Here is a 27,581-nt window from a genome sequence, read left to right as displayed (position 1 = left end):
CATAAAAAAAAGCAAATAACCACATTTGATTTTGCTTTTTACTTAATGATATGCTACGGTGCTCCTTCATATTTGTTAAAGTTCGGTATTTTTCTACGAAGTCACTTTCCTTCTTTTGAGATTTTTCAAGATTGACTCCATTGTATTTCATCCTGCTTAGAAGTGCAATTAAACATGAGAATTTTTTGCTCTCTCAGACAAACGCATCCAGGGCTGTCCGACAGAGCATGTCTGCGCTGGCAGAGAGGTGTTTCTGAGGTCCAGGTGAACTGCAGAGAAAAGGGGGCTGACATTCAGTGGTTTGAGCTCAGCTAAACATCATGCCAGAGCTCATGAAGAGAACTGTGTAACACGAGTAAAGGATGAAACGGAGACCTCCAGACTCGTCACAGAGGAAGTTTAAGTTTCAGGCCGTGTGTGCCCAGAGGGATCAAGAAAAAAGTATAAATCAACAGCTTTCTAAACAGTGGCTTAATACAAGCCTCGCCTGGGGAGTAAAGCAGACCCTACACCCCTAACACAGCCGGGTCCAGTGAGGGCTCGGGTCAGAACCCACACCCCCGAGACAGCCGGGTCCAGTGAGGGCTCTGGTCAGAACCCACACCCCCGAGACAGCCGGGTCCAGTGAAGGCTCGGGTCAGAACCCACACCACTAACACAACCGGGTCCAGTGAGGGCTCTGGTCAGAACCCACACCCCCGACACGGCCGGGTCCAGTGAGGGCTCGGGTCAAGACACACACCCCCGAGGTTAATGAATACGACCCCTCCTTGGTTTTTTTACACTGACATCACAATCACATTTAAGCATTTGTTAACTGAAAGTGAAATGAGCGACATTTCAACAGGAGGTTGAAAGCAGAGCCTAGATACGTCGTGTCTTCAAGTCGACGACACAGGCAGATGGCGGTCAAAAACAGCTGTTTTCGCATTTCTGCTTAAATGTGGGACTGGACACTAAGCGCTCATCTGATAGACAGAAAGAGCGACTAAGCAGTCAAACAGCCTGGACTGGACAGCCTGGACCCTTTCAGATTAGAAAGGACGGAAACTGAGCGCCACGCACAGGCTCGCAGCTCCGAAGGAACAGAAAAACACTCGCGATTTTCGGAGTGAGAATTCCTCTCCCCTTCGTGACAAGCCGGCACTGACAAACGGGATTCGCTCGAGTGGGGGAAAACTCGGTGGACGAACATTTTCTTACAACCTAATAAAAATGTCCGGCACAGGTCGGTGATCGGCAAACCGTAACACTGCAACGAGAGGTAAAAGAGTCATTGAAAGTCCACCGTGCGCTCCCACTGGCGGAGTGACCGGACCGATACACGCATCCCCCACCCCGCGACCTGCCCCTGAAGTGGGCCATCCTGCGTGTTCCCGCCCTGCTCGTACACACACGCCGGAGACTTCCGAAAGTTGCGTTTCGCACCTCAAAGCCCAGTTTCCACGGAGGCGCCCTGAGTTTTCCTCGGCTTCGGCAGAGGCTCGTTTCCAGCCAGAGCAACTTTTCTGTCATCACTTGCGACACTCGCCCACCCACTCCACGGGTGGGACCCCCTCGCCAAGCGTCCGAGCTGACTGTCTAGTTAAACACTTCACGCGAGGTCAGACAAGGACTGGACACTGCCTGTATACCCCCCCCCCCTCCTCACTCCACGCAGGTCATACCCACTCCACGCAGGGCTTTTCAGTCACTCACTTCGTCCTGATCGCAAAGAAACAGGAGTGTGGGGGGTGGGGTGCCGGCGAGGACACGATTCACGGGAAAACAGCGTGCTGACAGCCGGCAGGTGACCGTGGGGACGGGAGAGGTTTTCTGAACGGCCACCAGCACGAGTTCCTCGGCCGGAGCACCTCCGGCGCCGGCGCCCCGGCGGAGAGAGCTCTGCCGGGGGTACAGCAGCTCCGCCGGGCGGTGCTCGTACTCACCATGTCGTACACGTTCAGGATCACCGGCTCGCTGGCCATCCTGCCGCCGAAGGAGATCGCCGGCGGCGCCGAAACAGCCCCTTCCTCCGCGCTCCCGTCCAGTCACTCCTCCCCAACCCCGACTCCTCCTAGTTCGGCGCCGGGCTCCTGCATGCGGCCCCCGCGGCCCCCGCCGGAGAAGCGCTCGGCGGCTACAGCCGGGGCAGCAGGCAGCCGGGCACAGCGACAGGCGAGCGACGCGGGACGGGGTTTCCGGAGCAACATACACGTTTTCCGTTAGGTACTGCCATCCAGAGCCCCCAGAAAAACGCGCTCGACGACGAGTCGGGTGGACTCGATATAAAAAAAAAAGAAAAAGCTTTTCTTTTTGTTTTTGTTTTTTTGTTCAGCCGCGCTTTCCGCCGAAACGCGCCCCAATAGCTCCACTCCAGCGCGAGGCTGTGGGAAGCGGCTTTTTCTTGGAATCCCCGAGCTTGAAATCGGCGATCCGTTTGTTTGGCCTGGTGGGCTGCTCGGCGATCTGCTGCCCTGGCCTGAAATTCCCGCCCTCTCTGTGGAGGACTGGAAGCGAGCGAGTTGCGGGGTCTGAAGTGTTGCTTCTGAACTGGCCGAGTTCCCGTTTGCAGCGCCGATTCAGTTTGCTTCAAACCTGAATGTACCTCGTGAGCTCGCACAGTGGAACAGTGCGCTGCGTTGAAAGATCGAAGTGCGTCCCTCACGTCCTATAGGCTGGGGGTGGGTGAGGGTGGCTCTTCACGGACTACCACTTTGCATTTCGCTATAAATGTATCCAGAAACTAAATAGGTAACGGTATCTATTCCAAGTACCGCCGTTAGGGAATTACTTCCAATTCGTATTGTCTGATATATGTTAGTCGATCTGAATCTTACCTCGGTAAACTGCAATTTCCCTCACGGGATCAATAAAGTATCTAATAAAAACAGCAGACGTAACGTGTAGATGTGTTTCGGCCTTACGTCTCAAGACTTACCTGTTCCGTTGTTGAGAGGTGAAGTCCTCTAAAAACGTGGAACTGGTGAAAGTAAAATTCACACCTCCGCCAGCTTGCACTGGGCAACAGGATGAAAGGCTCCGTTCGGGACCAGAGCTGGGCTGACAGAAAAGGGGACAGTAGAGTCAGAATAACTCCACACTGTCACTGTTACCAACTGGGAACCAGAAACGGGACTGGTGCTAACCGAGTGTGCTAAGCCAGTGTGTTTGCCTTCTCAGACTTCCAGATATGGTTGTGAACATTTTCTTGCCCTCAGGTAATTGCTGCTAAATTCTGAATTGTCAATCGGTGCTCAGAATAAAGTCTGTTTAAAAATCTTGTTGCGCTCACTGGTTAAATTAATAAGGTAATGACTTACTATTCTGTCTACAAGATGAGTTTTTCTCTTTCACAGCTAACCTTACTCCTGGTGAGGGCCAATAGATCTTCACTCTTTTCTATTTCTTCATAAAAAATAGTAATATAAGTACGTGTTCTGGCATTGTACAGTACAAAAAGTGAACTGAAGGATTGCCATTGTCATTATATTGTAAGTGGCAATTTGTTAATTCACCTATCTGGTTAAATAAAAGATCAAATAAAAAAATATTCTAATTTCGACCTCTAATGAATTAAATAGTTCTAACTAAAAAAATGCAATGGTATTTGCACAGCTGTGGCTTAAATAGTATCCTAGCTGTAAAATCAAATACATATTTTTAACAAAGAAACTCTGTTGCACTTGTGTTTGAAGAATGTGATACTCTTTTAGTTTTATTATAAGTGAATGCTTCCATAGTGTTCTATTTTCTTTAGATTTGGACCAACAAAGAATCTAATAATTGTCACGTCTAACAAAAGATCTGTACATGAAGAGAAAGGGGTTGTAGAAGCTGCTAATGACTCATTAGACATAAGAATAATTACAAACGGGAGGAGGCCGTTAGGCTTTACAGTAGCTAGTAGCTAGTTCATCTTCTAGACATTTGTTGACAGGAAGCCAGATGGCTTGAAAGTCATGGCTGGGTAGCTCGTTCCAGCTTTGGGTAAGGATGTGCCGCCTGTTCTGTTTTGAGACCTCGGATCCCTGTCGCCCTGTTCATTCTGAAGGCGCCCGGTGGGTTGGCTCTGTCCGGACCTCTGAGGTTTCTGGATACCTGTATCAGTGCGCTGGAGGAGCAGCTCTGCTACTCCAGGTCGGTGGGTTTTCCTGAGCTCCACGACCAGGCTTACGCGTCTGGACTTAATGAAGCCACGATGAAATCCTGAAAACCTTGACTCACCGCATGACTCAGTCCTGCCCAGACAGTCTCGGCCCAATGTGTACAAAAGACATCACAGGAATCACAGCACGGCTATGTTTAGGCGGGTCAGATATTTTTGCTTCTTATTTATATTCCTTCCCTTAAAGCAGATTGGGTGCCACGTGGGTTTTTTTAGAAAGCTCCTCGAAGAAGCTTTTAGTCATAGTTGAATTCCAATGTTTGTATATCTCGTTTTCTGTAAACCTTTCAATTGGTCATTCAGAAGTTTTCAAATTAACGGTAGTTTAAGTAGAACTTGGTTAAAATTGCCTTGATTTTTCTTAAGTCTCTTATATCATTTTGCTTTAAGAAATGTACTGTATGTGTAAAAAGAGCAAATCAGACATTAAAACAAAATTAAAGGAGAAAAGAGTACTTTATTGAACTATTAAATGTACAACTTAACTGTAACAAATTCATGTCACTTGTGAAAACCTTTCTTGTACATTCAAAGTTATCTCTATATAAGAAGAAATGTTCATTTTTTTTATTATGTGTAACAATCCATCCATTTCCTTCAAGTGACAAGCTAATCATCACTGTTTGCCTTCACACCATTAAGTGGGATATTTAACATTACTGTTTGTCTACAACTGGGTTATTTAACATTTCCCGAAAAACTTTTATGTATCGAAAGTAGGTGCAGATCAATACCCCAGTAACAATCAATGTGATCATCATTGCTGTAGTTCCGGTAAATACTCCAAAATTGCTGCAACGACAAACACCCACGAGTTATCAAGATAGCTGTCAGAAAAATTCAAACCACATTTGTGTCCCTGTTGGTCAAAGGAGGAATTACCGAAAACTCTTGAGCTATATCCCCAATCACACAGGGCTTTGATGAAATCATATAACTTACTCTAACTGAAAAGAACAGGAAAACAATAAAGACACAGCTACAGAATTTTGCTACAGAATAAAGCAGAATTTATTGTATTTTGGCCTTATTTTGAATTTTTGTATTCGTATTGATACTTCCTCCTGTTTGCAATTTGAAAAAACCATGACATTTTAAATAAATTCATAACGTCATGTAGACCACAAGGTTTATACAAACATGTCTGGGTGTGGCAACATCTTCAGCATGTTAAAGAAACAGACAAAAATCAATGCACCTTAGAGGCAGGCCTTAAGAACTTTAACAGAGATTGAGCACATTCCAATGCGAGCATTGCTGCTGGTACAAGACCGCTAAATCAAAAAGAAATCTTTTTATGAATTCGGAATCAATAGTTATGTTTCTTATTTTATTTGCTGCCGAATTTGACTTGCCAGTTGTGAATGAACACAGGGTATGGTTACACACTCTGTGCCAGTGCAGTGAGAATATGGGTTGGCACCACACCTCTCAAGCACCCTGTGTTGAGCCACTCACCCTTGGCACTGGCTGCAAACTGCTTTGCGCACGGTGGACAGTCAGCACCACTGGAGGGCTGATGGCTGCTCTCAGTGTAGACACCAAGACCTGCTAGTGCCCAGAACATGCCAGGGCTCACTGTTACACAAGGGGCTGTGTGTACCCTGCCCAGCTCAAGCCCACCAAGCCCCATCAGCGCCCCCACAGCTGGTGAACACTTTCCTCATGCTTTCTTATTAAGTGCTCATTGTGTAATTATATGCCCAAAGGGTGTGGGGGAGTTTGCCTTGTGGGCAAACTAGACAGCTTATCCCGTGAGAATGTATGTAAGTCTGCCTCTTGTTGTCATGTGGTGCTGCCTTCTTTCTGCAAAAGGCGAAACTGAAGAATTTGCTCAGTGGCGTTTTCTTGTTTTCTGTTACATTCCACTCCAAAGGACTGCTCTTATAGCAATACCCACACATTACAGACAGGTTTTGTTGTGAAAAACAAGAGTGTACTGTAGTCATGCACAGAGGTATGGTCACAAGTCAGAATGCTACTGCCACAGGGCATGCAGACATTGCAAAACACAGCCTGCCCAGTCAGACGTTATTTCATAAATAACTGAAAAAAAAGCCTATTCAACCTCGCCTAATCTGATGGATTACTCCTTAGAGAGTCTGTTCTGGACCCAATGTCTGCAATGAACATGAATAACATGAGAACTAAACAGAATGGATGAACCTTCAAGTCTGATTTTTTTTTAGAATTTTTTTTAGATTTTTTAGAAATCTTCCTTCCACTCTTACCTTGTGACAACACCATAGGTCTGTACAGCAAATACAGCTTGCAGGTCACAGAAACTGAAAAGATAATTGAGTCAGAAATTGTTAAGAGTCACACAGAGTTCCACTGATTAAAAACTGGTCACCCTTGGCAAATAGCGAGAAAACACTGATTGTGACAAATGTGGTACTTTGGAAATGTCATGTAAAGAGTGTAATGGAATAATGTAAATTGATGTGTCTCACAAATGTTACATTCCTTCATTTTCTTAATATGTCTCTTTTGTCACTGCTTACAGAGTGGAAAAGGCAGACTGCTTCACCTCCCACAGGGTCTCTAGTGAATCCACTCGTTGCCTTTCTTGTCAAAGAAATCTGTGTCTTTCTTTCAAAACTTTGCTCAGACTTAATCACTAACCTTAATTCCTTAAGTTCTTGAATCAGGAAACATTCACAAGCACCCATATACAACAGTACACATGAGTGTCTCCAACACAGAAGTGGTAACCTGCACCACCATTTTAAAACTGCATGAGGCAGCCTGCAACTGGTGAGTTAAAATAGACCCAAGACTGAGCCCTGAGGTACAACAGAAAATACAACAGGTTAGCTTTGTTAGCTGCTTCAGGAGTACAGCACCAGATGAGAAATCTCATCACACTTTAAGGTTTTTGATTTACTTCAAACATATCTATTTTTCCTGGCTGTGGCCAGGATTACACAAGGAGCAGTCTACTGTCTACGTCAGTCTCTGTGGTGCAATCGGTTAGCGCATTCAGCTGTTAACCGAAAGGTTGGTGGTTCAAGCCCACCCAGGGACGCATGTCTCAGTTTTCCGTCCTTCGGATGAGACGTAAAACCAAGGTCCTGACTCTCTGTGGTCATTAAAAATCCCAGGGCGTTTCTCGAAAAGAGTAGGGGTGTAACCCCGGTGTCCTGGCCAAATTTCCCATTGGCCCTTCTAATCATGGCCTCCTAATAATCCCCATCTCTGAATTGGCTTCATTACTCTGCTCTCCTCCCCACTGAGAGCTGATGTGTGGTGAGAGTACTGGAGCACTATGGCTGCCGTCGCATCATCCAGGTGGATGCTGCACATTGGTGGTGGTGGAGGGGAGTCCCCATTACCTGTAAAGCGCTTTGAGTGGAGTGTCCAGAAAAGTGCTATATAAGTGTAAGCAATTATAATTAATTATTAATTATTTCTAACATTTCAAGTTATAAAGTAAGATCTTGCAGCAGTCGATCAAGGTCTCTTGTTCTGAAACATTGCAAGGTCTTGGTTTGAACAGGTGGAGAGTCTGGATGCACAATGCTGATGGACTGTTGTGTACTTTGTACACAGACCCAGACAGCCAAACAGGGAAACAGGTCCAGAAATTGAAGGCTGAAGTGTCCTGACTCCACAGAATCCATTCGATCACTTTCTAGCCTCTTCATCCAACACAGGGTCACGGAGGAGCAAGAACCCATCCCAGCAAGCCATGGGCACAAGGCGGGGTACACCCTGGATGGGACATCAGTCCATCACAAGGCACACACCGACACAAACACTCACACACTCGCACCAGGGCCGATTTTACCAGAAGCCAATTTATCTATGTGTATGTTCTTAGACTGTGGGAGGAAACCAGAGCTCTCTAGATTCCTTTCATCTAAAATGACAACAGATTTGAAACACAAATCAGCACAGACTGCTGCTGAGAAATTCATAAACAAATCTTTCTGAATTTTTGTAGGGGAAAAAATTTGTTCCATGGGTTGATCCTCGTTTAACAGTGTCTCCACGAAGGCAGACGTAGTAGGTTTAACGATCTCTGCTTGTTGAACATCCTCAGGGGTTGTTGGTCAATTTTATTATTTTTCACCTCCATCTTTCTGAATGCCTCTCCCATAAGTGCTACAGGAGCTTTCATGTCATCATTGGAGTATTAAATATCACTGACCAAAGAGCTCCATTTAATTCCTGGAGGGTGAGTCAGTGGTATCAGTCATTACCAAATACAGGGCTGATCCATTAACTCAGTATAATGGCAGCTTCTCCAAATTCCCTTTGCAGCCTTGCAAATTCAGACTCCTTAGCCTTTTTTCAGCCTTGAGAATAAAATCAATCAGAAATATGAGAATGGAGGAACATTTTATTTAAAGCCTGGAGGCCTGATCTGATGTGCTTAATTGATCTGATGTGCCTATTGATTGGAGAAAAACTACATCTAAAAGATCATTTTTTTTAAACTTGCCTCTTATCAATATGTATTTTAAGCTGGTCTAGGCAATGCTTATAAATGTCTATAGAAACTGAGCTGGACTTTATTTTGTATAGCTGGGTAGCTGTCACTATATCACAGCTGTGTTTAAATCGTGATCAATTATTAATCTTCATTAAAGGTATTAGCGATAAAGAAAAACTCTACTGCCACCTTGTGGCACCACTGTGTCACCAACAGAACGTTTTTACTGAGAAAAATCTACAGAATCCCTGTTTATGTACAGTATCTACTCTATAGGAACAAGTAATGGGTTTATTCCCTGCTGAAAAGAGAAGAGAGAAAACACAACACAAGTCTTCTTCAGGTGTTCAATTCAATCACTTTCTAGCCTCTTCATCCAATACAGGGTCACAAGGGAGCAAGAACCTATCCCAGCAAGCTATGGGCGCAGCACACCTGAAGAAGGCTTCACAGCCGAAACGTTGTGTTTTCTCTCTTCTCTTTTCAGCAGGGAATAAACCTATTACTTGTTCCTTTGCAGCCTACGCATGCTAACGCAGACACCCACCTGAACTACTCTATTTATATACTGTATTTTTTATCTTTCACAATCAGTAATTTTAGATCTTAAATTGTCATCTCTAAGGAGAAAAACGTTAAAGATAAAATTAATTAATTTTCACTAATATCCCACTTCTTTCATAACCATCTGATTTGTTTTGGACTCAGTACATTTTAATCTGATGATAATTTTACTCAGAGTGAGATGTGCATCTGCCATGTCCGGTGCTTTTTGTTCTTTCTTCACAATGACAGAATAAATTGAATTAATTTAATTTAATGTAATAACTTAGTGGCGGTATACTGTACCTGTCACCACTGTGTAGTGCAGTTAAGAATTATCATATAAATATATTACTCTTAATGGGAATGACCCTTTTCATCTCAGCTGACTACTTGTAATGTAGAAGTAGTTCAGGTGGGGAGCTGCGTCAGCATGCGTAGGCTGCAAAGGAACAAGCAATAGGTTTATTCCCTGCTGAAAAGAGAAGAGAGAAACGTTCAGGTGTGATGAAGAAGGTTTCACAGCGAAACGTTGTGTTTCCTTTCTTCTCTTTTCAGCATGGAATAAACCTATTTCTTGTATCTACTTGTAATTTAGTCTACATAACTGCTGAAAAACACACCTTTCATCTTACCTGTTTTCTAAGAGCAAAAACATAGTTTGCATAGTAAAATGAAGTAAAATTTACAAACAGATCTAGCCTTACTTCAGGATGATTTAGTTTTACTAATAACATTTAGTTATTCTTATTCTAACATCTTACAGCCCTCAAGCACACACTGGACAAATGTGCAGTGCTCGATCCACCCACCCACATCCTTGTATGTCTTGCAGAATTAGTACTCACACTCAATGCCTTCTCATTCAATAACCTTTATTACCAGCAGGTTAGTGGAGTCGCCATGGGCACCAGAATGGGACCCAGCTATGCCAATATTTTTGTTGGTTGGGTAGAAGAACGCCTTTTCACTTCCTACACTGGCTTTGTCCCTGACCTCTACAGGCGAAACACTGCTGACTGCGTTGGTGCCGCCACACGCTCTAATGACCAGTTAGAGCACTTCCTGCATCACTTCACCAACTTTCACCCATCCCTCAAATATACAGTTAACATATCGTCCACTATTCTTCTGTTTCTAGACATAAACCTATCCATTAACCTCCGACTCTCTACTTCAGTCTATTACAAACCCACGGATTCACACAGCTATCTCCTGTACAGCTCATTTCACCCCAAACACGCTAAAAACTCTCTCCCTGTTTCACTGTTCCTTCGGCTATGATGACTCGGCAGTGATGACATGGATTTCCAGAACAAAGCACTCAAAATGCACTTCTTTTTCATCAACAGAGGATACCCCACCCACATTATTGACAGGGCTCTCATCTGAGCCAAAAACAGCCCCCAGACCATCAACTCGATCAGGAGACCCAGGCCTAAAAACCGCATTCCTTTTGTGCTTCCCTTCCACCCTTTCTATCCCCAGAACCATTAACGAGACCTTAACTTTCCTACAGGATGATCCCTTCACTGGGACCCTCTTTTCTGACTGCCCCATCATCTCATACCTAATCTGTGCAACCTTCTTATTCACAGCTCCCTTGACCGCCCTCAGCAACCATCCACACCAGACACTTTCCCCTGCAACAGAACTCGTTGCATCACCTGCAAGTACATATCTAACACCACACTCATTCAAGGCCCCCCAGGACGATTCCGGATCACCCTGGCGACCTCTTGTACCTCCAGAAACCTCATTTACAGTATCTCTTGAAGGGAATGTCCAGCTACCTACGTTGGGGAAACGAGAAAGGAGACTAGGAGACCGCTTCAGAGAAAATGTTAGGGCTGTGAAGATGTAAGATTTCTCCAAGCCCATAGTTTCTCATTTCACCTCAGACGGCCATGATCACACACATCTCTCCATCTGTATTCTCAAAGAAGGGTTTCTCAACTCCAAAAGCAAAAAGACATCAGAAACAAAAATTATCCTGAAACTTGGTTCACACCTTCCCCCTTCTCTCAATGACAGACTTGTTTTTGTGTGATTGTCTCTCTTCACATGCAAGTTTCGACTTCACCCCTCTCTTCACCTCTCTCCACTTCGCATCACCTGAGTGGCCTCTCCCCTGCTCCCGCCTACGCCACTCTCCCAGCTTTTGTTCTCCCGTGCTGTTTAATCTTTACTGTCTGCCCTGTCTTTCTCACACCCAAACAAGACTCCACAGCCGAAACTTTGTGTTTTCTTTCTTCTCTTTTTAGGATGGAATAACGCTATTACTTGTCCCTTTGCAGCCTACGCATGCTGACGCAGCTCCCCACCTGAACTACCAATAACATTTAGGTTTAGTAATAACAGAAAAGGTTTTTTTTTTAAATAAAAAGTTTTAAGAAATGCAAAGAGCCTCAGTCACCTGAAGTTTGGATCCAGGATCTTGACGCTGAACACATAGATGCCACTCTGCACCTGAGACCAGGTGATGAAGTTGTTGCCACTTCTGTTGAGGATCTCATAGGGCTGGCTGAGCTCCCCCAGCACACCAGGGGTCACCTCAAAACAGCTCCTGTAGTTCTGGGGAGGAGAGGAATGCAGAGTGAGATCAAGTAGGGCCGGGGCGACTGCAGACCCCTGTCTCAGAGAGGGCGAAACTTTCAGAGCCAGTGAGAAGAGCAGTCTCACGCAGCCCAGGTGTGCCCAGGACAGAACAGTATTTTCCCTGATCATTATCCCTTCTTCCCAAGGCTTCAGGATGGCACAGGGCGCGGAAATGACTGAACATTTTAACCCTGATGCGTTCAACCCAACCCTTCGTTCCCTTACATGTGGTCCCCAGGCTTCTCCTGGTGTGCCTGATGAGAAACTCCCGTTTCCTGCCAGCATGGAGCTCCAGGTCTGTGCCTCACGAAGGCAGCCCACCTGCAGGACCAGGAAGACAGAGCTAAGAGCTCATGCAAACATGTTCGTTACTGCTGACCTCAGAACAAGCCCTACTCTGCTCTGGCCCAGGAACTGCCAAGGACATCTCCCTCTGGAGAAGACATTTTTTAGAGACCAATGAAGGAAACGTGTGTACCTGCTACATTTCAGGTGGTGACTCATGGCATGCCCCTCTTTAATGAGGATATACTGGCATAAAACAGTGTTGTTAGCTTTGTTTTACTATACTAGATTTCACGCCATCACGGTGCGGCTCTGACTAATACGCACACAGTTTTGGTATAAATTGGTATTTATGAGTGTCAAAAGCTTCACTTTTCTCAATGAATCCAGACTCTGTCATTTTACAGGAAGTCTCGAGTGGGAATACAAGAAGTACCGTCTCCATGGAGGCATTGAAGGAGTAGTCTGTTCTGCCATTTTCTTCCCAGACTATGAAGTTGGCTTCAACACTTTTTAAAAAGGTGTCACCGTCATAGCTATAAGCAAAAGAAATCAAATTGTTATCAAGGGAGTAAGGAACGATGGGAGTCACCCCTAGAGGCCACAATGATGCAATTTAAAGACTACTAGGACTGTAGACTTTAAAGACTGTAACAAGATCACTTAGGACTGGTATGTGAGTGTGACTGGGACAGAACAGGGGAACCAGACTCGTTTAGTGTCTTCTGGCTTTTGTTCCAGCTGTGTCTCAGTTACAGTTGCTCAAAATATTTAATTAACTGAATAAATCCAATACAGTACTTCTAACCGGGCCCTAAGAGTTTTTAAGGTACCTGTACCTTTAACAAAGTGAATGTTTTTAAAGTAGTAAACTGCTCAAGAAACATCAAATATATATAAATAAGAAAATGATTAAGTGAACTGTCAGGTTGGAACGGAAAACAGAAGACTGTAGCAGGACGTAAGACTGATAACACAATGGAGGTCAATGGCAGGAACAGTGTGCGCCCGTCCGTTTCTCTGCATTTCCACCCTGGCCAATGAGTGAAGTTCTCTGTCGGCCATCCTCAGACAGGAGTCCTCCAGTCCAGTAGAAGATGGCTTGTGTCTTTTGTACTTTTATATTCTCTCGGCTTTCAGACTGCCCAAATTCCCAACTTACAGGTCTATGCCTGGCAGAAAAGGGGTTGCATAGTAGATCCTGAACAAACAGCCAAGGTATTCCCAGTCATAGTCAACCACCTGGAAAAATTAGAAGACACTAATCTTGACAACGTCAACCCAGTGCACCTCTTCAGAACAACGTTGGAACATAAACAGGAGTCTGGAATACCCAACCCAGCTACGCAGATAAAGTCAAAACCCTGGGTCCTTGAAGGAAAGGGTGGCCAAGATCCTTGGATCAGTTAACTACTACTTTCCAAACCAAGTTGAAAAAGTTGTTTTTTGAAGCATGAGCCTTTTTTGATCATATGGAACTCTTCCCTCTTATATCCTTATTATCTATATCACCTTGTGGCTCTTCCAATCTGCACTATTGCAGTAATTTCATACAACCAACTCCTTAATTCCTGTATTGATCCATCATGCTAAATATCAGCTGAGTAATAAAAGGAGATGGTTGCAGCAAAACTGTGTAATGGAGGGGATTGGGGTGTGAGTTAAGTAGCACTGCGTTTAGGGTTCTTAAATCTTTTCCCTTCCAGTATGTTTTTATATTTCTGAAAAATCATCATAATAATAACTATTCATGATTTATTTGAATAAATGAGGAAAACATGCCAACATTATGAAGTTTGTTTTTGTATTTTCTATACCAGAACCTATAGGATTTAATTCTGGCATCAGATTAATCTCATACTTTTCAGAAATGACCTTCGATGATATATTGACAGTGGAGATTCCAGAACTCTTTCACAACATGTTATTTTTTATTTAGATTCTATTTAGGGATTATTGTACTGTGAAACTGTGCGTCCTGGACCCCATCAAGACACAGCATCAATCTTACGAGATCCTGATCCCGTGGATTGCTCAGCACCGATCTGCAGAAAACACAGATGCATACAGTAGTTCAAACACGCAAGCAAGTGCACAAAGCTGATTGGTGATCATTCAAAAGAGCTCAGACGCCCATAACATGGAATTATTACTAACCCAGGAATGCTGTAGTTTTTTAAATCAAGTTTTTCACAAGGAGTTCCCCATGGCCTGAGAAGAAAATTCAATAAATATGAGTTTTACCACTGCAGAGAGTGTGACGCAGACTGAAGAATGAACCCCACTAGTCAAGAGCTTTTAAGTTGTCAAGGTCTGATCTTTACAGGAACTGTACACCACGAGGTGAATTACAAGGCTTTCACTGATTTCTGAGACCATTCATGGCTTGCTTACAGTCAGCACGAATTTGAGTGGCATACTGAAACTAATACTGTATATTTCACTGTTTCACAGACCATTGTGCTCTGTGCAATAATCTACTGTACTATCAAGGGGCTGTTCAAGCAAGGAGAGCACATTTCAGACTCGGGTCCGTGTTTACAAAAAATAATTCTCACTTCCCGGTTCGAATCCCGCAGCCAGCAGAGGACTCCTACTCTGTTGGGCCCCTGAGCAAGGCCCTTAACACCAACTGCTCCAGGGGCGCCGTATAAATGGCTGACCCTGCTCTCTGACCCCAAGCTTCTCTCTCCCTGTCTGTGTGCCTGTGTGTCTCATGGAGAGCAAGTCGGGTTATACAAAAAGACAAATTCCTAATACAAGAAATTGTATATGGCTAATAAAGTGATCTTATCTTATCTTTGAGTATTTTATATACATGTAGAAAATATGCAGAATACAATTTTAAAAAACTAACAAATCACTTACCTACTGATGCGTATGTGTCTTTTTGGAGGACAGCCAACTTTAATGTGTGATATCTGATAATGGAAAGGACTTTTAAAGCAGTACACATGTGAATTCAGATGCAGTACCTCAGTCCTCTTGGAAGCGCTCAGTTCACAGAGGTAAGCTTTCATTTCACAGTTTAATTCTATAACTAATGTCACTCAGTTTCACATGTCTGACAATTCAGTTTTAAAGTTGTAAAACACACAATGAAACTATTCATTAGTGCAATTTCTGCCCTAACACACACTGAAATATAACTTACCTCTGATTTCAAAACATAGGAACTTGAAAATCTTCTAATTTTTTTATTTAACTTTCTAAAACTATTTATTTCTCTCTTCTGTTTCAGTGCAAAATCATTCCCCTCGTGGTACTCACCCGGTTGGAAGGCAGGTCGCAGGTGTTGCCTGGTAAATTTGGCACCACCTCCAGAGTGACAACGCCACTTGTTTGGCTACTGAAACAAACACATAGAATTGTCAGCTAAGGATTTGTTTCTAGAGCCCTGACAGCATACAGAACTGGCAACTCACAGGCTTGATGGTAAACAGCGTCTGAATCGTGTGATCACAGGTGTGCTGCTTGGAAGAACACCTGATGTGAAACCTTTAGAACAGCAGGACTGAAAATGAGAAAAATATGGTGCTATGCTGCAGGTGTCTCTCAGGACAGACATGTTGAACTGCAGCTCATAAGACAGATCAATGTGATTGTCTTTAAATCCCACTAAATTAAAGACTGCAACACAAGATTTTCAAAAGCAAACAAGGGACTGGCAGGAGAGTGGAAAATGGTTTGACATAGAGAGCTACACAAGGCAGTTAGTATCTGACATACCAGATGGGGACATACCAGATGTGCATCTGAGCATGAGAAGGACACTGTGCACATCTGCCAGATACAGTCACATCCATCGCTTCCTCTGGGGCAGTGAAGTGGGAATTTAGAATGGAGACCTAGCTTGAGTCAGCGCCCTTGTAGGGTTTTAGCTAAATTTGTGTTTATAGCAACAGAGCAGAGGGAAAAAAGGACACAAAAGAGAAAAGACTTGCACTTCTTCTCTGTAGTTCTCTGATTTGCTGTAGTCCCGCCAATGGTACAGTTTAATTGTCTGAGGGAACAATAAATACATAAAAAGTACATTGTCATTGCAGAACAATCAAGAAGAAAGTGCATCAGGTAGCAATTTAGATAAATACAAATATGAAACATCCATCCATTAAATAATGTATAGGTGTTTTGTTTTAAGGTGCTTTGTATAATTACCCAGAATAATAAATGCCTCTTATAATGCTATTGCAACTACTCATGATAATATTATCAAACATGTTATGGTTATCACCCACACTTCATTTTGCAAGTTTCAAGAGCTACTCAAAGTCTCCACTAATGTTTGCTACTATCATTGCAATTTTGAGTGTTACTGATGGATCTTACAGTGTGTGAGAAGAAACCCAGCTTGTCATTGAGTATCCTGCAGTTCACATTGAGAATAATCTTCAAAAGCTTTATCACTACTATTCAAGGTAAACTCTACACGAGCAACTAATTAAAAGTGTTGGTCTAGCTAATCCATCACATTTACCAATCAAACTAAACTGACACATTGTCTTGTGTTCCTTGTGATTAATATTTGTGTTCTTCACTATTATAAATCTAAAAAGCGTATTTTCTGCCACAAAATGACAGTTCGATCAGGATTAACTGTTAACTTCAATGAAGCTGGCTAAAATTCCATTAGAAGATCCCTTCGTAATTGTTTTTCCACATGAAAAAGATAAAACTGGGTGATAGTGGAGTGCCACAGGGATCTGTACTAGACCCACTGATTTATATCAATGCCAGAATAGTTAGTAAACTGATCAAATTTGCAGGTGATACCCAATTCAGAGGATTAGCAAACACTGCAGAAGCAGTAAACAAAACCCAGAAAGATTTAGAAATCAAGACAGAACAAACACCTGGCAGATGATCTATCACGAAGTGAAAGGAGTAGGACAATGAAAGTGTTGGTCGCTGTGCTTTTACCGTGTTCTTTGTGCAGACTTGACTGGCTATCTCGAAGCGTGTTCGGGTGGCTACGTGCAGCAGGTCCAGCCTGTGCCCGGAGATCTGTACGTTCACACCCATGTTTTCGGGGTAGACGATCTGAGCCCACAGCTCCATCTGCTCCCCCATGTCCAGGTAATAGGCTGGGATGTCCATGCTGTGCTGGAAGGTGAAGTAGGCGCATGTGTGGGCTGTGCCCAGCACCGCGCTCTTCACCTCCATGCTGAGAGGGTACCTGTGCACCTCAATGGCTGACTCCACCTGCCTCAGCACTTTCATCTGGCCCTTCGGCCCGAGGTAGAGGGCCATGTTGGTGCCGGGCCGCTCCCACATGTGCAGCCTGACCAGCTCGTCCATGCCCACCTTGCAGAAATACAGGGCGTTGTTCTCCATCTTCACCACCACGTTCCAGGACAGATCTGCAGGGAGGGAGCAAGCGAAAGGGATCAATGAGTACGCATCACAACTAGACAAAAGAGAACTCCCCTAGACTCCCTATTCAGGGCCTCCAGTTCTCTGGCCTGGTAAGCCCTGCTGCTGAAGTGGCACACTTAACCCAAAATAACTTGGTGGATGCTGCCGCCGCCAGACTCCGCCGTGAGGTTCGCCGAGCGGAGGGTGCGAAGGAGGCCGTACTCGCTGTTGTTTTGGGAGCTGTAATAGAGGGCCTCCTTGTTCCAGAGCAGCACGGAGGGCAGGGCGGACTGGACGAACCTCAGGCGGAAGGGGCCTCGCGACAGGGAGCCCGGCTTCAGCTTCGCCAGAAAGGCGCTCTGGAACCAGGAGCCTGCCTCCTCGTCGTAGAGGACGAGGAACAGCCTGGCATCAGAGGAGTCGTGCGCGCCACAGGCCTCCACCAGCACGCCAACCTCAGGAGGGCGGGACCCAAATGCTACAGCGGCAATGTTGATGTTACAGGAAGAGGGAAGGCGCAAGATTTTGGCCAAGAGGGCTCGGTCCGCCTTCTTGTAAAAAGTCGATCTGCCCAGATACAACTGGTCGTCTGTCCACACTGCGATGATGCTTAGTTCTACGTCCTGGAAGAAAAGAAAAACAGTATTTTTTTATCCGTTATGAAAACAAGCAGCAATAACCCATCATTGCGAACACTGTCGATGTGCAGTGTTGCTTCAAGCTTCACCTTGTACTTCTTCGACTTGGAAAAGCTGGTATTAAGGCAAGAAAAACCGTAGAAAGTCTGATCCCTTACAAATGACAAAGAAAACTGTTTCATTTCGTATTTTATCGTGTGGGACTGTGTTGTACAGTCTGTCTGAAAGCTCTAAGAACATTAGGGAATAACATATAATTAGGAAATAACGTTAGAAAACCAAAAAATGTAGGGAACTGAATGATCAAAAAGAAAGAAATGCAGTTGTAATAAGTTGCCGAAGCGTGATGCTCTCCTCACCCGAAGCGGATAACTCTGCCAGCAGGTAGGCCTGTACTGCAGCCCCCGCACTCCGGTGCTGGGCAGGTCTTCCTCCCTCTTCCTCAGCAGCCTGTCATAGCTCCTCCAGTACACAGAGCCGTCCATGAGGAAGAGGATGCTGCCCTCCACGATGACCGCGTCTGTCAAGGTGAAGTGCCCCTCGGCAGGGGAGGCCAGCCGGTGGGGGGCGACCAGGATCTCCACCAGGGTGCCGAAGGCGTCGTGGGTGATGAAGGTGCCGAAGTCCGAGAGGAGCAGCGCGGTGCTCAGGGAGCAGCTCTCCCAGGCCACCGAGAGCTGGCTGCCCCGAGTCAGCCGCAGGGGCACCTCCCGGCCCCCAGGGGGCAGCAGGGGCTCCACGTCGTGGAAGGTGTGGTAGCCAGAGGCGATGAAGCAGTTCTGATAGCCCACCACCTTCCCCTCAATCCAGAAGTTCTGCAAACTTTGCACTCTGTTGTCTGTGAGGTGGATTTCCCAGCACCTGCAGCAGTCGAGAGAAGTCCCGCACATCATCTCTCACTTTTACATCTCTAAAAGTCAAAAGTGAATGTGACTTGTTTTTGCCGGTATTGTACTATATTTGCCCTTTCCAACTTCTAATTAAATGTCAGGTTTTGGCCCAGAACTTTAACCCAGATATGGCAAAGAATTTTCTTTGTCTCTATCAGTGTATCAACATTTACCAATTATGGTTTATTATGGTACCAATTGCCAATCATGGCCTCCTAATAATCCATATCTCTGAACTGGCTTCATCACTCTGCTCTCCTCCCCACTGAGAGCTGATGTGTGGTGAGCGTTCTGGCGCACTATGGCTGCCGTCGCATCATCCAGGTGAGGCTGCACACTGGTGGTGGTGGAGGGGATCCCCATTACCTGTAAAGCGCTTTGAGTGGAGTGTCCAGAAAGGTGCTATATAAGTGTAAGCAATTATTAACTATTGTTTTTAATTTGGCATGACTGACTTTGGCATGTCCAAGCGGCTTTCAAACCCCAGAGGGAAACGTTTAGCTCATTTGGGTGGTGTGTGATCTCACACCTGCTCAGCAGTGGCAGCAATAACTAATTTACTACAGTACCTACCCCTTTACAAAGTTAAAATCCCCTTGGACTGACTTTGTTGGAGACCATTTAATTATAGGATCCTGCCCCAGGTTGAAGAACTGCTTACTGATGAAGGAAGATTGCTGCAAGATGAGAAAGAAATTCGTAGTCACCAAGCCCAAAGAATTAACTGCTGCTTCCCTTAACTAAGAGCATCATGAAAAACTAATTTCAAAGAAACATTAAAATGAATTTTCACGGAATGTACCACAATGTTTCCTGGGGAAATATTAACTTGATAACCTCCCATGTTTTCTGTTGGAGATCTTTGAATAAACTGCAGCAGCAATAAAACAGAATATAGTGCATATAATATTTAGATTTCAGAAGGCTTTTAGTAAAGTTCTTCATAAATAATTCTCAAATAGCAGGTAGCAGGCATTCTGGTTAATGCACATATTTTGGATTAAGAATTAAGTCTTAATTAATGGATGGATAATAAAGCACAGTTAAGGAGTGAATGCTCAAAATGGGGTGTACCACAGGGACCGGTTCAGGTCCACTGTTGTGTTCAGTTCTGCCACTGTAAATTAAATCAGTCAGGTTTGCAGCTGACATCAAATTAGGAGGATTATGAAACACTGTAAAAGCTGCAAGGGAAATTCAAATATACTTAAGACTAAATTCCAGACTTGGCAAACACCCGGCAGTTAACACACACGACTGCAGAGTGTTACATGCAGATAGCTACAACTATAAATATAAAATGGAAAACACTGAGTTTGAAGAAGCAACTCATAAAAAAAGTCTTAGGAATTTCTTAATCTTTAAGACACAGTAAAGACTTTGCTTACTACTGAGGGGAAAAGTGCTGTCTGATTGATTTCAGCAGGATCAGCATTCTCGGGATCTATCACCCACACTCTCAGTACCTAAACAAGAAAACATTCAAGACTTGTTAAAGCCATGACAACTCTTACTTATCTGCATCCCCTGCATGAATACCAGCCTATACTACATTCAAGGCATACAGGCCACACCCATCGCTCCTTTCCCTTTGCCAGTGATGACAGTGAATGGGGCCTTGCTTATGTCTGGCAATTTTAGGAAGACTTGGTTCTTCGTTACAAATAATGAGGCCGAGGAAGAGCAGGGCTAGACCAGAGTGCAGAGAAGGAAGTGTTTATGGCAGCACTGGATAACACTCATCCTCATCCAACATGTCATCAGAGAGCATTTTTCAGATCTAGAGGTAGACCCAGGCGTGCTGAGAAGGACAGGAAGACTTTGGCATCTATGACACCACGAAAAGAGAGCACCAGGCCTACGATGAAGCATGCTGAAAAACAGCAGAACTATTTTTCATTCATTTATAGTTTTAATGGGTTAACTTGTATGTCTTAATAATTCTGTCTATTAAGCAGGTCTTCATGCCATCCAGATTACATGAACATTGTGGCATGGACTGGAGGCACAGATCACTGAATGAAAAGGCATTCTTTGCAGAATTGCATGGATTTTATTTACCCCCTTTCTACAAATAATAATTATATGAATTATTTACCTATTCAAGCATATATATGGACCTGTTTAAATATTTTGGCATTTTTTATGCTACTTATATAACTTCAGCTCAATTTGTAGTGATGGAATGTACAGGTTTGTTAAGTGGTTTGTATCCTTTCTCTTTTAATTGCGGGATGCAAAATCCGCTACAATTGTTATAAATAAGGTCTTGAAGAGATCCTGTTGAGTTAGTTTTCTTACCTGCATTTTTGTTGCTTTTTCTGAGCTGTTACAAGATAAAGACAAGCATTTAGGATCATGAAGGCAACCTTTACCAGAAGCATCATGATTTACTTTGTGTGTTTTATACCAAACAGGCTACAGCTGGCGTTCCACCAGGCTTCTGTATCTGGTCATCTTCATCCACCACCAATGTGTCAACAATTGAGGAAACGACCACCTACCTGCTGCCTGGCGCCTTTGCTATATACCATGAAAAACAAAAAAAGGAGTCCCCGATGTGAAGGTGCCTTTCCTCTTCCTCAAAAGCCTGGATTTGTAACAAACTCTATTATAAACCTTTGTTTAAAAATGTTTCAGACTGTTTAAATAAGTAACTGCTTGACTATGCGCGGAGGATACTCCATGCCTTATCTGTGATGAGCCACGACGCTAATCTAAACGTGTTTATTAAACTTATCTTAGCTCTGTTGTATTTTTTACCAGCATAAGAAAACTTCCAGCATAATTAAACATAATCGTTAAACATAATGTTTAATACTGTAATAGCAAAATAATCTTGCAAAACTTACTCAATCTGCATTAGTAACAACTAATACTTACATTTTCAGAGACTAATGGTTTAACCTTATGGTATCCAGCAATCCTGCATGTCAGGACTGCTTTGGGAGAGCTGCAGAAAGAAATTAACAATATCTTATTCATTTTTTTACACATTCAAATTAGCTGAAAGGGAGATGAAATGTATTGTTTTACGTCTCTGTTGGAATCTGTGCTCCCTGTCTGTACATAAAGTGGTTATAAATGATCAAAGGTGAATGATCTAGCAGTAGATGTCAAAGGCAGGGGAAGACGAATGTGTACTTAAACATATTTTGAAAAGTATTTGGGGTTAGAAAAAGTGTGGTGTTTATTTTGTGCTGGAGCAATATGTTTGAAAATCGTTCTGTTTCTGCATTGGCTTGCACTGGTTCCTGTATTTGGTGTCTTAATAATCTTCACTTTACAGTATATTAAATGACCCTGATGGCAAGGCACATCCAAACACATCCAAGCTGCCTGGTCACATTTGCAATTTCAGTCACACATAAAGCAAAGACAGCAGTTGCATTAAAAGTTTTAAAACTAAAAGTATTCCCAACGTGGGGTTTGTTCTCAAGGCCCAGAGAATCATTAGCCCATATTATCCCAGTGTCAGCAATTGCTCTAAGAGCAGCAGGACTCTCTAAGCAGTGCCACATCCTAGAACAATTTAAATTGTTGAACTGATCTGTTTCCCTTAGTTGTCTTGCTGCTGTGCCTGTAAGGTAAACCTGTCTGGTGGAAGCTGGCAGGTGCTTGCTGTGCTACAGATACTAAGGATATACAGGGTTAGTCAAAATGTTGTCGACAAGTATAAATGCCAGTTAATTTACTAAAGTTTTGTTTTCTCCTCCACAGATGGTGCTGCAGTCCCACAGTATCCACAATGACGTCACCTGTGGAGAAATCATTTTGTGTCCTCTGTTATCATGACACCCATGTAATTAATTTGTAATAAAGTGTCAATGTCGTCGACAGCATTTTGACTAACCATGTATATGTACTAAATACCCCCAGAAGCACCTAGGCAATAAAATCAAACAGCCATGCAGAATTAAGGCTTACTTCTTACTGTCCACTTCACAGAACTCTGGGTAGCTCCACTCTGTGAAGGAGGATCCCTCGTACTCTAGAAGAATCTGGACATTGCAGATCCTGGTTACATGCTATCACATACACTGTATATTAACATTACAACATAATTAATATTATAACATAATATTAACTGTATATTATGTGATTTCTACCATAAGTCTTTGTACACCTGCAGGACTGATTTTCAAAGCTTCTTACTCATTTTTTCCAAACTACAGCTAAATCAAAATAGGATTTATGTGACTAAAATCAAGTTCAGTCCCACATAATGGGTATTCGGAGACCCCAAATCATTAAGATATCAAAACAGTCTGACATAAAGTATTAACTCTGAAACAAACCATGAACTTTTCTACATGTTACGTAATGTCCTTCACTGATGGGCTGAATGAATTGAAAAGACTTCTAGCCTTGGGTGGGTTGCAAGAGTGGCCAGGCAAACAGGAAAACGCCAGAGGTCACTGCTGTCACAACTACAAAGGATTTAGCGTCCATGAGTAAAATATGCAGTACCGTACCGTAACGTGGGACAAGTTTTATTGAGTTGGTGTATAGATCTTGAAATTGCATCAAAAATGCAAATAAGAATATATTGTATGCTTAAACATAAACTGTATATTGAAGATACTGCTGCTGTGGAACCAGTCCAGAGAACAGCAACCAGATACATTCCAGGGATTGAAAGAAATTATCCTCCACCGACAGGCTGAACCCTTTGTCAGAGTACAATGGAGACAAGTATTCAAAACCCTCAAAGGCACTGAGAAAGTCAAGCCAGCGGATTTATTCTGAATGCACAGACACAGTGAAAATATTCAGATGAACAGCAACAGCAACAGTGAAATAGCCAGGGGACACAAGTGAAAACTTCATGGAAGTGCATTTAAAGCTGAGAACAGGAGGCACGTCTTTACACAAGGAGTTGTGGGGGTCTGGAACGGGCTGCCCAGCCGATACCCTTCAGCTGGATGAGGTCCTCGGATCAATTAGCTACTGGCCACCCAACGGGCTGGACGGGCCTCCTCTCTTCTGTAACCTTCATGTTCTTGGGTTCATTATACGACAGATTTTTCACTTCTCACTTCACAATATCTGATGTAGAAATCGCTGAAGGATATCCATATCGTACAACGACTGTATAGGGAGGAGGGCTTAAGATACAGTATAGGCTGGTGTGACGACTCATAGCGTAATACCATATACTCACAGAGGCTTTGGTTATGAATAAAAGTTCATCATCCATGATATTTCTGTATCTACATAGAAAAAAACACTGAAGCAATTAATTTGTTACAAACGAGCCATTTTGCACGTTGCTACTCTCATTTAAAATATCCAAAAACCTTAATATGCCACAAAATACGTAGGTTATTTAAAATACAGTTAAATAAATTCAAAAAAAGATGGAGAAGTTATCGATGTATTCCTACGTCATTATCAGGTTGTGGGCCCTCCGTCTAAACTGCCTCACCTCCACACCTCCAGGCTGAACTCGACATTCAAAAGCAACACCGCGGAGAAAATTAGAATCGTTGGCTTCCCCATCGTCTACAAGACAGAGGAAGGCTTAAGTGACAGAAGAAAATTAATATTTTCTTTCTTTTCGGGTGTTAAACGTGCACACCTCCGCGTGCTCCCCGCCCCGGGGGGAAACTCGCTCTCCCGCCAACCCGCTCGCGCGAGGGCGCCCCTGCCCGCCGCTGTTGCCATGACAACGGCCAGGCCCACAGCCTTGACGGCCGTCTCACAAGTGTACCCCAGCTCGGACCTTTCTCAACATTTTCATCTCTCGCATCCTAACTGAAACTGAAGGGAGCAGTTCTGTCAGCTCCCAGTATGTGTGTGCGCCTGTGACTGCGACTCAGATCGCTAGATCGCGGCGAGGTTCGGGCACGTATGCGCGGCTTTCTGGCGTTTTTCGGCAGCGACATCAGTCGACGCTCATTTAATCCAGACTCCCTTCTGCCGCTGCACAGCACAAAGAAACAGCCGCAAAAACACGAAACAAACAGGAGGGCGCGATCCCGTGCCGCCGAAGTCGAGACCGGGGCGTGCCTGTGGGCGGCGCTGTTCCCGCGCGCTCCCGAGCGGGCGCGAGTGCGCGTGCGCGTGCGACACTGCCGCACAGCCTCGCTGCCGGGAGACGGAGACGGAGACAGACGGGCGGGCGGGCATGTCGGACGGCGGGAGCGCAGACTCGGCGGGGGCTCGGAACGGAGCCGGTACCGGCGTGGTGAACCGGGGCGTCGGCAACCAAGTGACGGTGGTGCTGGGCGCCCAGTGGGGCGACGAGGGCAAGGGCAAGGTGGTGGACCTGCTGGCCCAGGACGCGGATATCGTCTGCCGATGTCAGGTAAGGGGTAGTGTGCGCAGAGCCGGAGCTCCCGGCCGCAGCCAGGAAGGGTGCAGCCCCGTCCGGCTTCCCCGCTTCCCGGGTTCCCGGCACGGCGGCTTCTTAGCCGTGCGCGCAGCTGCGGGGACAGCAATGCGGTGTGGCTGCGCTCCATCGGAAGGTCGCGGCGTGCCTTGAGTTAGGGAACCGCCAGGCGAGCGCAGCTTGATTGCTAATGTCACCTTGGGCTCGCCGCTTCGGGGTTGAGTCTACGCCTGTTTCCGTGTCTGTGTTTGTTTGTTTACTGGACCGTCGGTGTGTTGCGGCGCGCAGCTTCATCAGCGCAACATCACGGCGCAGCACGGAAGCCAAGTGCCGCCTCGTCCGGCTCACTGCGCAGCGGGGCTCCCGGGGCAGCAGAGCGGCCGGTCTTGCACGAATGCAGTCCTGTATCGAGAAGCAGAGTGGATCTTGCGTGCAGAACGGGCCCGCTACTACACTGCAAATCCGAGGCATTTCATTTCAAGTGCTGTGTTCTTCACAATTGTCGTGCTGGTGGTGTCAGGTTGTGTTTGACGCTCACACCGGGCTGGCATGCCTGTCGTCTGGGAGATTTTTGCGTCGATGTTGCTAAGGATTAACTGAATTTACCGGTTTTCCTTTTTTTTTGTAATTCTTCCATTAACATTACTCGTCTTTAACCTTAAGTGACAATTGTACTAAACTGATTTTCTCCCAGTGAGTCAAAAACTCTTGACTTTTCAGTGGCGTCATACCATTGCAGCATTTATGCTCTGATGTCAGAGTTTTGCATAAAAATGTTCCCCGTTTTTCATAACTCAGGACGACTGTGACCAGATTGAGGTTTCTTGTTAAGGCTTCTCTTCACAGCAAGAAAAATCTTCCCTTGAAAGTTATTAGTGCATAGGTCGTGATTCAACTAGGGAAGGTCTTGTTTAACACACTAGAATTCTTTCAACACGCAGCAAGGACAATTGATAACACTAAAGCAACATGGCGTGTTTAAATTTTCATGACATTCATAAAGGTCTTTTATAAAATATTAATCCTCAAATTAAAAGCATAGGACCTCAAGGTAACTGGTTAACTATCAGGAAACAGTGCCTTAAAGGAGACATCCTTGAACTCAGTAACATGTCCAACGGAGTGAAATATTAATCTCACACATCAAATCTTAGATGACCCGTCTTATCCACTCTTTTTAGAAAAATAAATTATTTGCAATTAGGTATCTTCTTGTCATCATTGTGTTTAGACCCTTTATAAGCTAACTGCCTGTTTAATACTGGATGAGTTCTGTTAAATGTTTGTACTGTTGTTGTATTATTGTGGTAAATGTTATATGTTTATGAGGTCTTGATGTGCAAGATAAATTCAGTTAGGAGTGATAAAGGTTAGTTTAATTCAAATATAGTATAGTCTAACCTCTCTCTGGGCTCTAAGACTGAAGCAGTGGTGTGCTGCAGGATTCCTAATTAGGCCCCCAGCTCTTCCTAAAAATTCACATCTCTAACGAGTGTTAGACTTGCAGATGATATAAAAGCGGAGTGAGCCACACACAACCACCAGCAAAGCAGCTACAAAAAAAGATGTAGACAAAGCTATGGAGTGGATCAGCACACAACCAAAGCAGTTTGCAGTGCAAAGGGATTCCCACTGGTAATAGGAACTGTAGGAAGCTGCACACGAAAGGGATCTGGGTTTTTTGTCGACTCTTCTATGTCCTTGTTTAGACAATGTGGGGAAGCAGTCAAAAAGTGAACAGAAAACCCTGGTATAGAATAAAGTGTGGTGTTTTACAATGTGGTCATGAAAAGACCTCACTTGGGAAATTGTTCGGATTTAGTCACCACAATACAAAAATGGTATCACAGCCTTGGAAAGAGTTCAAAGACGAGCAGCATGAATGATTGCTTGTGTCAGGACATTGTTCTATGCACACAGGTTAAAGAACTTCTGTCTAGAATAAAGGAGATTGAGAGGCGATTTGGTCTAGGTACTGTATTTAAGATTCTAAGGGATCCATATTGAGACAGCACACGGGCCTGTGTCAGAACCAGGACTGACACAAGGAGCTCAGACCCTGGGCTCCTCCAAGAAGAGCCTGCTGATTTGCTTCAACGCTGCTTTACCAAATGAGTCAGACGTTGCTAAATGGCTTCCTCTTGTTTGCAGTATTTCCCAAGTACTGTGTGGCACAAAGATTTATACTCGCTTTGGAACCAAACCTACATCAAAACGTAAAGAAGCTTGTGTTTGAGATGTCCAGGGAAGTTGGTAACGTTTCCTGTACCAGAGGGCACCCCAATGGCCTAGTCTTATCTGTCGTGTTAAACAAAGTTGTCGCAAACGGGTGGTAATCCATTTCTCTGTGTTG

At 44.3% G+C, this 27,581-nt stretch overlaps 3 protein-coding genes across 3 annotated transcripts in view; 1 reads left to right on the top strand and 2 right to left on the bottom strand.

Annotated features, from left to right (window-relative positions):
* desi2 (desumoylating isopeptidase 2) overlaps window positions 1–3,188 on the bottom strand; it is a 33,477-nt gene extending 30,289 nt beyond the window's left edge. Inside the window, exon 1 of the mRNA XM_088934259.1 lies at window positions 1,929–3,188. Coding sequence (XP_088790385.1) covers window positions 1,929–1,967 — 39 coding nt within the window. The 5' untranslated portion in view covers window positions 1,968–3,188. The remainder of the gene's footprint in view (window positions 1–1,928) is intronic.
* A 1,615-nt stretch (window positions 3,189–4,803) lies between these two features.
* LOC148819853 (cation channel sperm-associated auxiliary subunit epsilon-like) lies at window positions 4,804–24,646 on the bottom strand. The gene is made up of 23 exons (XM_088934252.1): window positions 24,620–24,646; window positions 24,323–24,399; window positions 24,059–24,107; window positions 22,822–22,895; window positions 21,778–21,847; window positions 21,399–21,484; window positions 21,196–21,220; window positions 20,283–20,360; window positions 19,468–19,571; window positions 18,364–18,865; window positions 17,509–17,989; window positions 16,932–17,371; window positions 15,956–16,014; window positions 15,282–15,360; window positions 14,880–14,932; window positions 14,169–14,222; window positions 14,023–14,056; window positions 13,174–13,253; window positions 12,448–12,547; window positions 11,952–12,047; window positions 11,545–11,702; window positions 6,379–6,432; window positions 4,804–4,939 (listed from the first exon to the last, which is right to left on the bottom strand). Exons 1-23 carry the CDS (start codon window positions 24,644–24,646, stop codon window positions 4,804–4,806), a joined length of 2,916 nt encoding a protein of 971 aa, XP_088790378.1.
* Window positions 24,647–24,955: 309 nt separating this feature from the next.
* Window positions 24,956–27,581, top strand: part of adss2 (adenylosuccinate synthase 2) — a 36,494-nt gene continuing 33,868 nt past the window's right edge. Inside the window, exon 1 of the mRNA XM_088934257.1 lies at window positions 24,956–25,204. Coding sequence (XP_088790383.1) covers window positions 25,025–25,204 — 180 coding nt within the window. The 5' untranslated portion in view covers window positions 24,956–25,024. The remainder of the gene's footprint in view (window positions 25,205–27,581) is intronic.

Source organism: Atractosteus spatula, chromosome 15, assembly GCF_055471065.1.
Source record: "Atractosteus spatula isolate fAtrSpa1 chromosome 15, fAtrSpa1.hap1, whole genome shotgun sequence".
NCBI lineage: Eukaryota > Metazoa > Chordata > Actinopteri > Semionotiformes > Lepisosteidae > Atractosteus > Atractosteus spatula.
The sequence above is the reverse complement of the archived record's forward strand: the minus strand, read 5'-3'. Positions and strand labels throughout refer to the sequence as shown.

What these genes read in the sequence shown, in the direction of transcription:
- LOC148819853 (XM_088934252.1), bottom strand. Translation starts at nt 24,646, where the DNA reads ATGCGAGAGATGAAAATGTTGAGAAAG. An exon ending in TTCAGCCTGGAGGTGTGGAG is followed by an intron (nt 24,108 to 24,322) that starts GTGAGGCAGTTT and finishes TTTTCTATGTAG; the next exon opens with ATACAGAAATATCATGGATG. An exon ending in GGCAGAGTTATCCGCTTCGG is followed by an intron (nt 17,990 to 18,363) that starts GTGAGGAGAGCA and finishes CTTTTCTTCCAG; the next exon opens with GACGTAGAACTAAGCATCAT.